The 14,995-nt window shown below is 45.7% G+C and overlaps 1 protein-coding gene across 2 annotated transcripts; it reads right to left on the reverse strand.

The window, feature by feature from the left end:
- Positions 1 to 1,041: 1,041 nt before the first annotated feature.
- Positions 1,042 to 14,259, reverse strand: glipr1b (GLI pathogenesis-related 1b). 2 transcript variants are annotated; one of them, XM_060922810.1, is made up of 6 exons: positions 13,930 to 14,259; positions 3,486 to 3,734; positions 2,085 to 2,200; positions 1,848 to 1,933; positions 1,723 to 1,749; positions 1,042 to 1,490 (listed from the first exon to the last, which is right to left on the reverse strand). In XM_060922810.1, the coding sequence occupies exons 1-6, from the start codon at positions 14,107 to 14,109 to the stop codon at positions 1,357 to 1,359; spliced, it is 792 nt and encodes a 263-aa protein (XP_060778793.1). In that variant the 5' UTR covers positions 14,110 to 14,259; the 3' UTR covers positions 1,042 to 1,356. The 2 variants fall into 2 exon arrangements, with proteins under 2 accessions (XP_060778793.1, XP_060778794.1); XM_060922811.1 differs by lacking the exon at positions 1,723 to 1,749.
- Positions 14,260 to 14,995: the final 736 nt, after the last annotated feature.

The raw sequence follows: 14,995 nt of genomic DNA on the forward strand, positions 1-14,995 counted from the left end.
AGATGGACTGGTTTGAGTATTTCAGAAGCTGCTGATCTCCTCCTGGGGTTTTCACACACAACAGTCTCTAGAGTTTACACAGAATGGTGCAGAAAACAAAAAACACTGAGTGAGTGAGCGACAGTTCTGTGGGTGGAAATAAGCGCTTTGTTGATAAGAGAGGGTCAGAGATCAGAAAATGGCCAGATTGAACAGTTTGAGCTGCCAGGAAGGATATAGTAACTCATATAATCACTCTTTACAACCGTGGTGAGCAGAAAAGCATCTCAGCAACAGCAGAAAGAAGAACACTGGGTTCAACAAGTTCTTATTAGAGTGGCCGGGGAATGTGTGTAATTGTTAAAGCCCTATTATTAAGAACTTTTTGCTAGCTAGCAGGCGATGCCCTTATGATCTCGTAGCAACGTTAATCAACCGTTTAGAGATTAGCATCAAAACTGATCATTAGCATAACGGAAGTGGCACCACCTCCTTATAAAAGGTATTTCTGCATTTTTTAAAAATTTTGCTAATCCATTTTTGTTTTATATATATATATATATATATATATATATATATATATATATATTTTTTTTTTTTTTTCTTTTTTCTTTTCTGTATATCAAAATACATTTTGATGTCCTTGTGTCCGTGTGTGCATGTGATGTCTGTTTTGTTTTTTGTTTGTTTTAAATATCCTGCTTTCATTTCTACACATGATGTAAAAATAAGATCAGGTCAGACTGATTAGCCTCAGGAAAAAAAAACACCCCACACATAAACACTTTAGCATTACAGAGCGATTGCTCAGACGTCCAAACATGCTGCCTTTTAAGATCCTGACTCATCTGTGTTCACGCTGTTCTTCCCTGCTGCCTACGGAGCGCTATACATACAGCCGTCTCCATGGGAACAGCATCATCATTACCATCATCATCATCATCATCATCCAGGGATGCACAGCCAAATGAAATAAATAGTATATCTGTGTAAATGTCGGATGTGAACATTACACAGTGAATATGACTCATAATAAAAACATCAAGATTCAACAGTCACACATCAGGAAATATACAGAGTTGTGTTTATTATTTTTAAAATCTATTCATATGAAAGGTGAAAAGATTATTTATAAGAATATTATAATGATATGAGAGTACATGAGAGTATGATGCAGGGTAGCGCCAGTCCTACACAGCAGGGGTTTACACCGCGTCAGCTCCCCGCCACGGTTAGAGATAATAATCAAATCAATAATAATAATAATAATAATAATAATAATAATAATAATAATAATAATTAGAATAATCATAACAATTATAATAATCGCATTGCTCTAAGTCTTTATTAACATGGAATTTGGTTTATTGAGTGATTTCAGTGTGTCGCATAAAAGTAAAAAAGCCAGAATGATCCAGTCAGGAGCTGCAGTTTAGAGCCGCTCAGCCAATCAGAGAGCATCTGAGCCGAGCCGCTGGGGCCGAGATCCCAGCCCGGGATCCAGTCATATCCTGCAGGGACAGACACTCTGAGTTAGAAAACAATAATTCTAAAATATACAGCTGAAAATGAGAGAAACATGAGAAATATGAGCAGAAAAGTTATTTCTAAGCGGAGAGAGAGAGAGAGAGAGAGAGATTGAGAGAGAGCAGGGGTTATTAGAGTTCAGTGTGCAGGCTGAAGAGTCATGCTGATTAAATTGAGGAGTCAATTTGGATCATGAATCATCATCATCATACATACTTTTAACTTGTTCTCGGTTTGGATCAGCTGTTGAAAAGATGAGTGTGAACACGTTTGACACATATTTGAAGAACACTTGTGATACTGAGCCAAAAAAAAGGAGAACATTCTGTTGTTATTCTTACTGCAAAGCTTGTCTCTGCATTTCTCTACGCCACACTTGCTGCAGGCCAGACCCACGATATACGGAGTAAAACCGAAGACGTTTCCACTGTGACGCAGGACAATAACAATAAACACATCATCATGAAATTAAAACACCAGCTCAAATCCACACGTCACATTAAAGCAGGGAAAGCGCACCGTTCCGGTCCGGCAGGAACAGTGCTGCATTTCAGAATGAGTTGAATCATTTTACTTACGCATCACCATAGTTACACACAAAAATTGTCGACTCGGGATGATTGGAGAAGTTTTCAATTCCTCTGGAGCAGACATGGACGGCACAGCCCACTTTATAACTCGTTGCCCACATCAACTGAAACACGCAAAGGAAACAGAAAGATGGACGTTTATGCAGGCTGCTATATTCACATTACTAATCTTTCTGTCAGGAGAAACGTGTGTGTGTGTGTGTGTGTGTGTGTGTGGTCTCTGTAAGGAGTCTCCAGTGTGAGCGCTGTGTAACAGTCAGAGGTGAAGCTGGAGGTTTAAGGACAGAGGAGTTTACACTTCTGTACAGTTTCTCAGGAACACGATGGAACAAACTGTGAATTATTTTTTCCCTGTATTTATTAACGTGAAGAGAGAGAATAAAGAGAGTCTGGTGACTGTTTGTAGCTGCTATAACGTCAGTAACAGAAAGAGCTAACTTGTTTCACAAACATTCCACAACATTAAATGTAGCTATAAATGGATAAAAAGTATGTTTTGTTTTTCATGGAATAAAAATTTGTAATCACTAGCAAATTGCTGTGGTACTGTATAAGATGAATCAATCACTTAAAGCATATACACAGAACCATGGCCTCACTTTTTGTTTATAAATGCCTTGAGACCTCAAGAATGGCACAGGAATAGTTTTAAGTGTTAACAATAAATCTAATATAGTAATTTTTATGATTAAAGTGATTTATTTAGGTAGCGGTCTGAGTGAATGGCTTTGACATCCGTGACGTCACAGCAGGAAGTCTATTGGTCTCATCGCCATTTCCGCTATACTAAAACAGAGCTGACTGCAACTCCGATCCTCCATTCTGAGCTAATTTATTGCCATGCCACGTAGATGTGTTGCTGGCTGGTGCAGCAACATGACAGAAGGTGGATTTACGTTGCATTCACGGCCCAAGAATGTTCAAACTGCAAAGATTTGGAAGCGTTTTGTGAGAAGTTCACGGGCACATTGGGTGACTATGAAGTGGTCTCTCCTCTGCTCTGCACATTTTATTGAAGACTCGTACGAGACCTTTGATCTGTTGAGGAGCGTTGGCTATAAGCCTGGATTGAAAGAGGGTGCAGTACCAACAATTAAAAGAAAAGAAAACTACAAGAAAAGGAAAGTAAGTTCAGTTGCACCAGTTCTCCTGGAGTGTGAGCACACGATAGCAAATACACAGAGGGAAATTAAAGGAATGAGTCAGTGTGTGTCAGTAACCGATACTGATTCAAAAAGACCGAATCATTTGTGAATGATACATATCGACTTCACACTCCTTACTGTAAAATCAAACAAGTAAATTATGTAACAGAAATTATCACATGAATAAACACACACACACACACACACACACACACACACACACACACACACACTAGTAGCTGACCTGTGTATAATGTCCACACACTCTGGCACAGCTGTTGTTCCCAAGTGTGTAATCGGCGCCCTCTTTGTTCCAGCTGTTGATCGCTGACTCAACTGTAAATGCTGAGGACGGAGCCCCGAGCCAGATGTTCTCTCCGACATACCGGAACTCCGGGTGGGCCTTGCCCTCCTGCTTCAGCACAGGATTATGGGAACCCTTGCAATGTCTTGCCCAGGACCGAGCACCTCTCGCCAGTCCATTATCCCAGGACTGAATGGAAACACACACACCAAAAATAAAACACACACAAAAAAACAAAAAACAAAAAACAATGGTATAAATGTGCTAGTAATGTTAGGACTGGGACTGTTTTGGCCTCTAGAGGCCGCTGTTATTTCCATCTTGTCATGTTTATTTTTGGCCTCTAGAGGCCGCCACTGTGTTTTTGTGTTTGTCTTCATTGCCTGTTTCCTGCCCCGCCCTGTTCCTTAATTAGTGTGTGTATAAATACCCCTCTGTTTGTTCCCTTGTCACGGAGTCTTTTTCCTATGCTATGCCTGTTAGTGCTAGTTCCCTCTGTTCCATGTTCCTTGCCTGTGTCTTTGTGGTTTTTGTACTTTGCTTTCTTTTTGGACCTTTTTGAATTTTGTATTTACCATTTTTGAGATCTTCTGAGCATTTGCATTTTTGCGTTTTCTTTTCTTATTTTTGGACTTTGAACTTTTGGATATTTTTTATTTTCCCTTTATCTTCTGAGCTTTTGGATTACTTTTGTTTTTTGCCTTGGATTGTACATTTTGTAAATAAACTTTTTATACTTTTCTACTTCCGCCTCACGCCTCTGCACTTGAGTCATCCCCCTGGTGGCCTAGTGGGGGTTTGCTGGATTATTACACCAGTGAACCAGGTTCGAATCCCAGCTAAACCCTAACAGAAAGACTCTGTCATGACCGACTCAGCAGAGGCTTCTTCAACTGTCTACCCGGCTAACCTTCAGGGAATTATGGCCGCTTTAACACGCTTCAGAGCTACCATGGACACTCATGGATGTACTCTTGCAAGCCAACGTGAGACCCTTACTCGCCACGAGGTATTGCTTCAGCAGATTGGGAAAAACCCTGGCACAGCTGACTTCTCTACCCCCATCTCCTCCGCCTGATTCTGCTCCTGCTCCGCCATCCGCTCCCGCTCCAGTGCCTCCGGCCACGCTGCCTCCTTCACCTCACAAACCCAGCCTTCCTGCACCACAGAGGTATGATGGCAAGCACAGTGAGTGTCGGGAGTTCCTTACCCAGTGCCAACTCACCTTTGAGCTTCAGCCTACCACCTATACTACGGATCACCGCAAGATTGCCTTTGTGATAACCTTGTTAGCTGGTAAGGCGCAGGCCTGGGCCACTGCTATCTGGCAGAGACAGGGACCCGAGTGCTCTGATTTCCAGCTGTTTACTGAGGAGATGGTTCGTGTCTTCGATCAAGCAGACATCAGTAAAGACGCAGCCAGAAAGCTCATGTCCATCCAGCAAGGGGGAAGCGTCGCAGACTACGCCATCTCATTTCGGACGCTCGCAGCAGTAAGTGGATGGAACGAGACTGCCCTGGTGTCAGCCTTCCACCATGGTCTGTCTGACCCCATCAAAGACGGTCTGGCTTCTATCGGATGCCCAAGTGACCTCGAAACTTTGATCTCACATTCTACTCATCTTGACAACAGGATGAGAGAATGCCGCCAAGTCCTGAGCCTCCCCGGCCTCCCTGCCTCTACCTGGAGCCCATCTACCTCCTCCAGTGACTGTCCAAAGCCCATGCAAGTTGGCCGTACTCGTCTCTCCGCAGCCGAGAGGGAGCGCAGAAGGAGGGACAAGTGCTGCATCTACTGTGGCAAGCCTGACCACTTCCGAGCATCATGTCCTGAGCTCTCGGGAAAAGGACCGCCCCGTCCAGCCGAGGGAGGGTTGTGACGGGGCCTACCCTCTCTCCTGAACTCCCTGGCCAAGGAGTCTACATCCCAGTCTCCATCTCCTGGGGTGAGTCTGTCCACTCTTGTCAGGCCTTGTTAGACTCTGGGGCAGCTGGAAACTTTATGGATATTCACTTCGCCCAAAGTATCAATGCACCCGACTGCACCTCTTGAAGTCCCACTGTCTGTGTCTGCCCTGGATGGCCAAGCCTTAGGTGATGGAAGAGTCACCCAAGTAACTTCTCCAGTCTTCCTCCAGTCTCAAGGTCACAAGGAAGAAATATCCCTGCACCTGATTCCTTCACCTGAGTTCCCAGTTATTCTAGGTCTCCCTTGGCTTACCCGCCACAACCCTCGTATAGACTGGGTCACTAGCCAGGTTGTGAAGTGGGGTCCTGCTTGCTATGCCTCTTGTCTGCTCTCTAGCTCTCCTGTGTCTCCTGCCGAGCCTCCTGATCTCACCAAGTTATCTCAAGTTCCCACAGAGTACTGGGATCTTAAGGAAGTTTTCAGCAAGAGCAGGGCCGCCGTTCTTCCTCCGCACCGTGCCTATGACTATGCCATTGACTTGCTCCCTGGGACTACCCCTCCTCGTGGCAGACTGTTTTCCCTCTCTCAGCCAGAATGCAAGGCCATGGAGGAATACCTCAAAGACACCCTGATCTCTGGGTTCATTCGACCCTCCACCTCACCTGCTGGTGCTGGCTTCTTCTTTGTTGGCAAGAAGGATGGGGGGCTCCGACCATGTATTGATTACAGGGGCCTGAACAAGATCACTGTGCGCAACCGATATCCCCTTCTGCTGATGTCCACAGCATTCGACCTGCTCCAAGGCGCCACCGTCTTCACCAAGTTGGACCTACGGAATGCATACCACCTCATCCGTATCCGACAGGGAGACGAGTGGAAGACTGCCTTCAACACCCCGTCTGGGCACTACGAATACCAGGTGATGCCCTTCGGACTCACCAACGCACCAGCTGTTTTTCAGGCCCTAATCAACGACGTCTTGAGGGACATGATTAACCTGTACGTTTTTGTCTACCTCGACGACATCCTTATCTTTTCCAAGACCATGCAGGAGCACTGCCACCATGTCTGCCAGGTTCTCCAGAGGCTGCTACAGAACAATCTGTTCGCCAAGGCCCAGAAATGCGAATTTCATGTTCCCGAGGTCTCCTTTCTGGGTTTTATTGTACGGACAGGCCAACTCCAAATGGACCCAGCCAAGACCCTGGCCATCCGGGACTGGCCCACTCCCAAGTCCGTCAAAGAGGTTCAGCGGTTCTCAGGATTTGCTAACTTCTACCGCAAGTTTATCAGGAACTTTAGTTCTGTAGCAGCACCCATGTCAGACCTCACCAAAGGGACAGGTGGATCTTATGTTTGGTCTCCTCAGGCGGAAAAGGCGTTCAAAGACCTCAAGCACCGCTTCTGCATGGCACCCATTCTGGTCCTCCCGGACACCTCCCAACCATTCATCGTGGAGGTGGACGCCTCGGACAGTAGTGTCGGCGCGGTGCTCTCTCAATGTTCAGAAGGAAAGCTGCACCCCTGCGCATACTTCACCCACCGCCTGAGTCCTGCGGAGTCCCGGTACGATGTGGGGGATCGAGAACTGCTAGCGGTCAAACTGGCCCTTGAGGAGTGGAGGCACTGGCTGGAGGGAGCGCAACATCCATTCCTGGTTTGGACGGACCACAAGAACCTGGAGTACCTCCAGCAAGCCAAGAGACTGAACCCATGACAGGCTAGGTGGGCCCTGTTTTTCAGTCGGTTTGACTTCACCCTATCGTACCGCCCCGGCTCCAAGAACACCAAACCTGATGCACTGTCCAGGCTGTTCTCTGCCACTAACAGGGAGAGTGAAGTCGGGCCTATTATCCCTGTGTCCCGGATTGTGGCCCCTGTCCGCTGGGGTATTGAGGAGGCCATCCGACGAGCCCAACGCCAGGACCCCGGTCCTGGGACGGGGCCACCGGGCCTCTTGTACATCCCACATCAAGCCCGGGCAAAGGTTCTCCAGTGGGGTCACTCGTCCCCTCTCACCACCCACCCGGGAGCTCGAAGGACCCTGGACTTTTTGAGAAGGCGCTTCTGGTGGCCTAGTATGGAGAAGGAAGTGAGGTCATTCGTCCTTTCCTGCGAAGTGTGCACCAGAAGCAAGAACCCACGACAGCACCCCCAGGGTCTCCTGCATCCTCTGACCATTCCCTGTCCCTGGTCCCACATGGCAGTTGACTTCATCATGGGTCTCCCTGAGTCACAAGGTAACACTGTCATATTGGTTATAGTTGACAGATTCTCCAAGGCCTGCCGCTTTTTACCACTGTGCAAGCTCCCTTCTGCTCTTGAAACTGCTAAACTATTATTCACTCATGTCTTCCGAGTCTTTGGTCTCCCGCAGGACATCGTCTCAGACCGAGGGCCCCAGTTCTCCTCCCGAGTGTGGCACGGGTTCTGCAAGGTCATTGGAGCCACTGCCAGCCTCTCCTCTGGGTTTCACCCACAGTCCAATGGCCAGACGGAGAGGCTCAACCAGGACCTGGAAACCACCCTGCGAGGCCTGGCTATGGATAACCCGACATCGTGGAGCACCTGGCTGCCATGGGCAGAGTACGCCCACAACACCCTGCAGTCATCGGCCACCAAGCTGTCACCATTCCAGTGCCAATTCGGGTTCCAGCCACCTCTGTTCCCGGACCAGGAGGAGGACACGGGGGTGCCCTCGGTCAACCAATATGTGAGACAGTGTCGCAAGACCTGGAGCAAGGTCAGGAAGACCCTTATCCAGACCTCCAGAACCAACCAGACTCAGGCCAACCGCCATAGAAGACCTGCCCACGCTTTCTGCCCTGGGCAGTGGGTTTGGCTGTCCACTAAGGACCTTCCGCTGTGGGTGGAGAACCGCAAGCTTGCTCCTCGCTACATTGGCCCCTTCAAGGTGGTGCGCAGGGTGAACCCTGTCGCCTACCAGCTCCAGTTGCCCCGGACTCTGAGGATCAACCCCACATTCCATGTTTCCCTGTTGCGGCCCATACTGACGTCCACATATGCCCCTGCCCCTAGGAACCCCCCACCCCCCCGCATCTTCCAGGGTCAGACTGTGTTCACCGTGCATCGCCTGCTTGACTCCCGCCGGGTCCGTGGCAGGCTTCAATATCTAGTAGATTGGGAGGGCTATGGCCCTGAGGAACGCTGTTGGGTCCCCGCCCAGGACATTCTAGATAAAGGACTATGCCAGGACTTCCATTCAGCCCATCCGGATCGCCCTGGGAACGTCAGGAGACGCTCCTAGAGGGGGGATCCTGTTAGGACTGGGACTGTTTTGGCTTCTAGAGGCCACTGTTATTTCCATCTTGTCATGTTTGTTTTTGGCCTCTAGAGGCCGCCACTGTGTTTTTGTGTTTGTCTTCATTGCCTGTTTCCTGCCCCGCCCTGTTCCTTAATTAGTGTGTGTATAAATACCCCTCTGTTTGTTCCCTTGTCACGGAGTCTTTTTCCTATGCTATGCCTGTTAGTGCTAGTTCCCTCTGTTCCATGTTCCTTGCCTGTGTCTTTGTGGTTTTTGTACTTTGCTTTCTTTTTGGACCTTTTTGAATTTTGTATTTACCATTTTTGAGATCTTCTGAGCGTTTGCATTTTTGCGTTTTCTTTTCTTATTTTTGGACTTTGAACTTTTGGATATTTTTTATTTTCCCTTTATCTTCTGAGCTTTTGGATTACTTTTGTTTTTTGCCTTGGACTGTACATTTTGTAAATAAACTTTTTATACTTTTCTACTTCCGCCTCACGCCTCTGCACTTGAGTCATCCCCCTGGTGGCCTAGTGGGGGTTTGCTGGATTATTACACCAGCGAGCCAGGTTCGAATCCCAGCTAAACCCTAACAAGTAACTTGTCTTTCAAACAAACACATCAGTATAAGGTTTTATTTTCGTCTCCACATCAGATTATTTGCTGTTGAATCTCATCTCATCTCATTATCTGTAGCCGCTTTATCCTGTTCTACAGGGTCGCAGGTGGGCTGGAGCCTATCCCAGCTGACTACGGGCGAAAGGCGGGGTACACCCTGGACAAGTCGCCAGGTCATCACAGGGCTGACACATAGACACAGACAACCATTCACACTCACATTCACACCTACGCTCAATTTAGAGTCACCAGTTAACCTAACCTGCATGTTTTTGGACTGTGGGGGAAACCGGAGCACCTGGAGGAAACCCTCGCGGACAACATGCAAACTCTGCACAGAAAGGCCCTCGCTGGCTGCTGGGCTCGAACCCAGAACCTTCTTGCTGTGAGGCGACAGCGCTAACCACTACACCACCGTGCCGCCCCGCTGTTGAATCTTTTAAAGTGAATCGTTTTGTTGTTGTGTGGAAGCGAGCGCAACAGCGCCACCAACAGATCGTAATAAAAACCCAGAATGGTGTGAAGAAGAGAGAAGCAAGGCTGGGGCTGATTTCTTCCTCACACAGACTGTAGATTCATGCAGCCAATCAGTGACAGTCGTGTCAGGTGATCACGCAGAGGGACACGCCCCCTAGATCTGATCTCCATTTACGCGGATATTTTTCACACACATCTGTAACACGTCATCAGCAGTGAGTGAGAAGGAGCACGTGAGAAACAGTCGCGAGTGTGATGAACATCACTGAGGACCTTTATTTACTCATCACTGTATTTTTACCCAGAATGCATTTGGAGGAGAAGCAAAAGTAAAAGTAGACCACACACGCGTGCTGTCCAATCAGAGCACAAATTACACAAAAGGACAGAAGGGTGAGTTTAGTGAGTTTGGGTTTCAGAGGAAACATGGCAAGACTTAAAAACGTAAACGTTAATTTGTTCCACGTGCTTCTTATTACGTCACTGATGAGAAACCAAACATCTCACATCATCAGCAGCCGCGTCACTTCTTACATCCGATTCATCACTTTACAGTAAAGGTTTTTGGGAGTGTTTACTTTTCTCCTTCTTGTTTTAAGGGTTTGATTTTGTGAGAGCATTATTCTGGAAATATTGAAAGTCTTTACAGAGCAGTAAATAATTACAGTTGCAAAACCTGAAATAATTTTACTTACATCACAGAAACATTTTCTTTACTGTACTTCTTTTGGTAAAATATACTTTTTTATATAGAGTGCTCCGAGATGATGCTAAAAATAGTAACACTGCGGTCTGCGCGGCCATCTTGGAAGTCACTCGCTCCAGAGCGCTCATAGAGTACACATCATAGAGTACACATTCACCGATTCGTTTCCGCGTTAGAGGGCTTAGAAGCTTGGATTTTTTAAGAATTTAGACATCTGAAGTGATGGAGCACTACTGTGAAAGTTTGGATAAGCAGGCACGGGAGCATTATGCTGAGAAGGTACGTTTCATTGGGAATGTAGATCCATACACTGTTAGTGAGAAGGAATGGAAAGCTGACCCCAGCTTGCTGCCGCATGTGACATACATCGATCTTGTGAACTATCTAGTGTTTCACCCAAGTCCATTTTGTGAACTAAAGGATTTCCAGAACTACAAGAGTATGGAAGCCAAAATCTAAATAATGTTTGAAAAACTATTATAATTATTATCAATTATTTTAGTCAGTGAATAAAATGTAGGCCTAGTATGTAACTTGTACTAACAGCATGTGTACATTACTAGGCCTAGATCTTAAATGCCATTTGATGAAACAATGCACTGCAGTAGACATAAGCTACCTAAGGTGACAAATATATCCATTAATCATTGCTGAAAGTACATAGAAAAGATAATAGTTTGTATCACATTTATTTTAGTAACTATGAAATTCAAGACAATTTAACCTACCTGTCACAAAGTGATCAGAACAAATCCGGATACAGTCTAGTTGTCCTAAATTTGATCGGTTAATGGCAGCCAGCCACTGTCGTCTCCTCCGCTCGCTTTTCTCCTGTGCTGCAATTCCCTGGTTAGTCACGACTTTAGGGAGTCTGTGGAAGCTTTTGCCACCCTTTTCCCCCCGGCTACTACAGCCAACAATGACACACGTATTCGGCATTGTCACCCCTTTTTGCTTCGCTGAACAACAACAATGCACTGACACAGCGACCTTTGACTTCCAATATGGCCGGCGCTGGGTTCGCGCTGACTTCGAAGCACTCTATACTCTATATACTTTTTTTCTTGCCGTTGGTATTTTAGATTTTAAGTTTTAGGCTTATTTTTGAATTTCTTTAAGTAATAATTAATTAAAAACTTAAGTAATGTGATGGTTACAACTAAGTACTAACCTTAACCTCTACAATAACCATGAAATCATTTTGTTGTTAGTGTTTAAAAAAATATAAACTCAGCAGCACTAAAAAGATCAATTTATTACATAAAGATCAGCAAAATGTCTTTATGAGACCAAAGTTTATAATATATTCTTATTGTTATGCCATCCACGGTGGTGTAGTGGTTAGCGCTGTCGCCTCACAGCAAAAAGGTTCTGGGTTCGAGCCCCGTGGCCGGCGAGGGCCTTTCTGTGTGGAGTTTGCATGTTCTCCCCGTGTCCACGTGGGTTTCCTCCGGGTGCTCCGGTTTCCCCCACAGTCCAAAGACATGCAGGTTAGGTTAACTGGTGACTCTAAATTGAGCGTAGGTGTGAATGTGAGTGTGAATGGTTGTCTGTGTCTATGTGTCAGCCCTGTGATGACCTGGCGACTTGTCCAGGGTGTACCCCGCCTTTCGCCCGTAGTCAGCTGGGATAGGATCCAGCTTGCCTGCGACCCTGTAGGACAGGATAAAGCGGCTAGAGATAATGGATGGATAGATGGATGTTATGCCATCTGCCAACACACACACACACACACACGCAACTCAGTACCTGAGTTATGATTTCAGTATGTAGTAGTGATTTTTTTGTGATTTTTGCACTAAACTCTTTTGTGTTTAATTCTCTTTCAGGCTCTTAAACCATTTCCTGCATTTCAGAAGAAGGAGATTATGATATAAAATCTCAAAAGGAAATTCTACTCACGCTGATAGCTGAATAAAACGGACAGATTTCCCCTGACTTTGTGGAGTGAACACACTCGTGTGTGTTGTTATATTACAGTCTGATAGTTTTATGGAAACGATCAGTGAAGTGTGTGTTTAATTCTGAAGGGAGACTCACTGCCTTAGTGCAGGAAACCTCACCCTTACAACCTCACATGAGATAAGCACTTATTTAAGTTTAAAAATAATCTGCTGAAAGGCCACAATAGGGGAAATCTGTGTGTTCTTACAGCAGGAACACACCCTTCATTTTAAACCTTCTCAAACCTTTTCCATTATCCAACCATTCTGTCTGTCTGCCACTGTCTGTGTCTCAGTCTCTTAGTTGCTTTCTGTCTGTCTCTTTGTCTATCTGTCTCTCTCTCTGTTACTTTGTCTGTCTGTCTCTCTCAATCACTCAATTTCTGTCTGTCTGTCAATCACTAACTTTCTGTTCATCTCTCTCTCTCTCATTCGCTCTCTGTCACTTTCTGTTTGTCTGTCTGCCTTTCTCTCTCAATCACTCATTTTCTGTCTTTCTCTCTCAATTACTTTATGTCTGTCTCTCTCAATCACTCAGTTCCTGTCTGTCAGTCACTCTCTCTCAGTTGCTGTCTGTCTCTCTCTCAATCACTCATTTTCCGTCTATCTGTCTGTCTCTCTCTCTCAGTTGCTTTCTGTCTGTCTGTTTGTTTGTCTGTCTGTCTCACTCTCAGTCACTTTCTGTCTGTCTGTCTGTCTGTCTGTCTGTCTAGGAAATCACAAATGCATCATTGTTCTGATGTTCATTGCTGCAGGATGATTGAAAATGATCTGATGATAAAAGGATAAGGTTTTTTTTGTGATTACAGACGAGTTTATTGACCTGTCTTTGGGATGAAATGTATAATAATTCTAATCTAAAAGGTTCTAATAAAGACTGATTCAGTGGCCGAACAGAACACAGTCCCGCTGTACCGAACAGGAGGAGAGGGAGCGGAGGAGAGGAGGAGAGGGAGAGAAGGAGAGGGAGAGGAGGAGAGGGAGAGAAGGAGAGAGGGAGAGGAGGAGAGGGAGAGAGGGAGAGGAGGAGAGGGAGAAGGAGAGAAGGAGAGGAGGAGAAGGAGCGGAGAGGAGGATCAACACCAGTTTCTCACAGCAGACATGTTCATTTGTTTGTGTGTTCAGGATGTGATGAACATCAGCTCTAATCCCTCACTGCACTAAAAGGTTCGAATATAAACTCGTTTAGTGGCTGAACATCACAAACACACCGTGACGGAGAGGATAAACAGATTTTAGCGCGCGCGCAGGAGGGAGAGAGAGAGAGAGAGAGAGAGAGAATCCTTTCTGCCTGGAAGAGAAGGAGCAGTGACGCGCTTTTTAATTTTTCTTTTCCCGAAAATTGCAAATTATTTATCAGATGTAATAAACAGCACAGTAAAGAGACGATCATCTACAGAGGTATGATGTAATTCTGAGCGCACACACACACACACACACACACACGGGCGCGCGCGCAGTCTTACCATGGCGCGCATGTTGGCGGCGGGCGGCTGAGCTCGTGCGCGGTGCGCGTTGTGCGCCTGAACGCAGCGGCGGATGAACTCCGGCTCGCTGATGTCCGGCAGCAGGAAGGCGCGCGCGCCGGAGAGTCCGCACAGCAGCACAGAGAGGCGCAGCAGCGCACAGGGGCCCGGGGCCATCATCACAGCGAGCAGCCGCAGATCCTCCCGGACTCACCAGGGTGCGAGAGTGTGTGTGAGAGACTGACAGTGTGTGTGTGAGTGTGTGAGACACTGAGAGTGTGTGTGAGTGTGTGAGAGCATTAATGCAGCCTGAGTACAGTGAGGACTGATGAGTCGCGCGCGCGTCGTGCTGTGGGCAAGCCACAAACCCACCCACTGCATCACGACCGCCATCATCATCATCATCATCATCATCATCATCAGCTCTGATCATTTGAATAATTACTGTAATTACTCATTAATATGCAAAAATATGAAACCTTTGTAATATCCCTGTACAGTGTCTGTAATGTGTGTCACAGGGTCACGTGACGCCCGCTGGGGAAGTTCCGAAGTGTAAAAGTGTGACGGAATAAATAATAATAATAATAATAATAATAATAATAATAATAATAATAATAATAATAAATGTCTAAGTAAAGTTTATTTTGTTACATTTTAAAAATAAGCACATTAATTTACTTTAAGCGCTTTCAAAACAACAAACAAATAAGTAAATAAAATCACATAGTAAATAACCTGAGAATTAATATTTATGGAATCGAGATATCTGTTTATCTGGATTGTTTTTAAATAAATAAATTATTAATCTAAAAAGCTTCCAACGTTTCTTCAGCCCAGTTTATTATTCCAGTTTATTATTTATTCAAAATTAAATAATGTAGGCTATTCGTGTGATTGTTTTCAAACGACAAAACAAACAAATGTATAAAAATGCAATGCTAAATATAACAAATGGGTGTCTACAGCATCTCTATTAATTAATCAGTAATTAAGTAATCAATGAGGCTAATTAATTGATTAATTAGTCCCCCCAGTTCTTCTCTGGCTGAGGGTCAGATGGAGT

This window comes from Neoarius graeffei, chromosome 6, assembly GCF_027579695.1.
Source record: "Neoarius graeffei isolate fNeoGra1 chromosome 6, fNeoGra1.pri, whole genome shotgun sequence".
Lineage (NCBI taxonomy): Eukaryota > Metazoa > Chordata > Actinopteri > Siluriformes > Ariidae > Neoarius > Neoarius graeffei.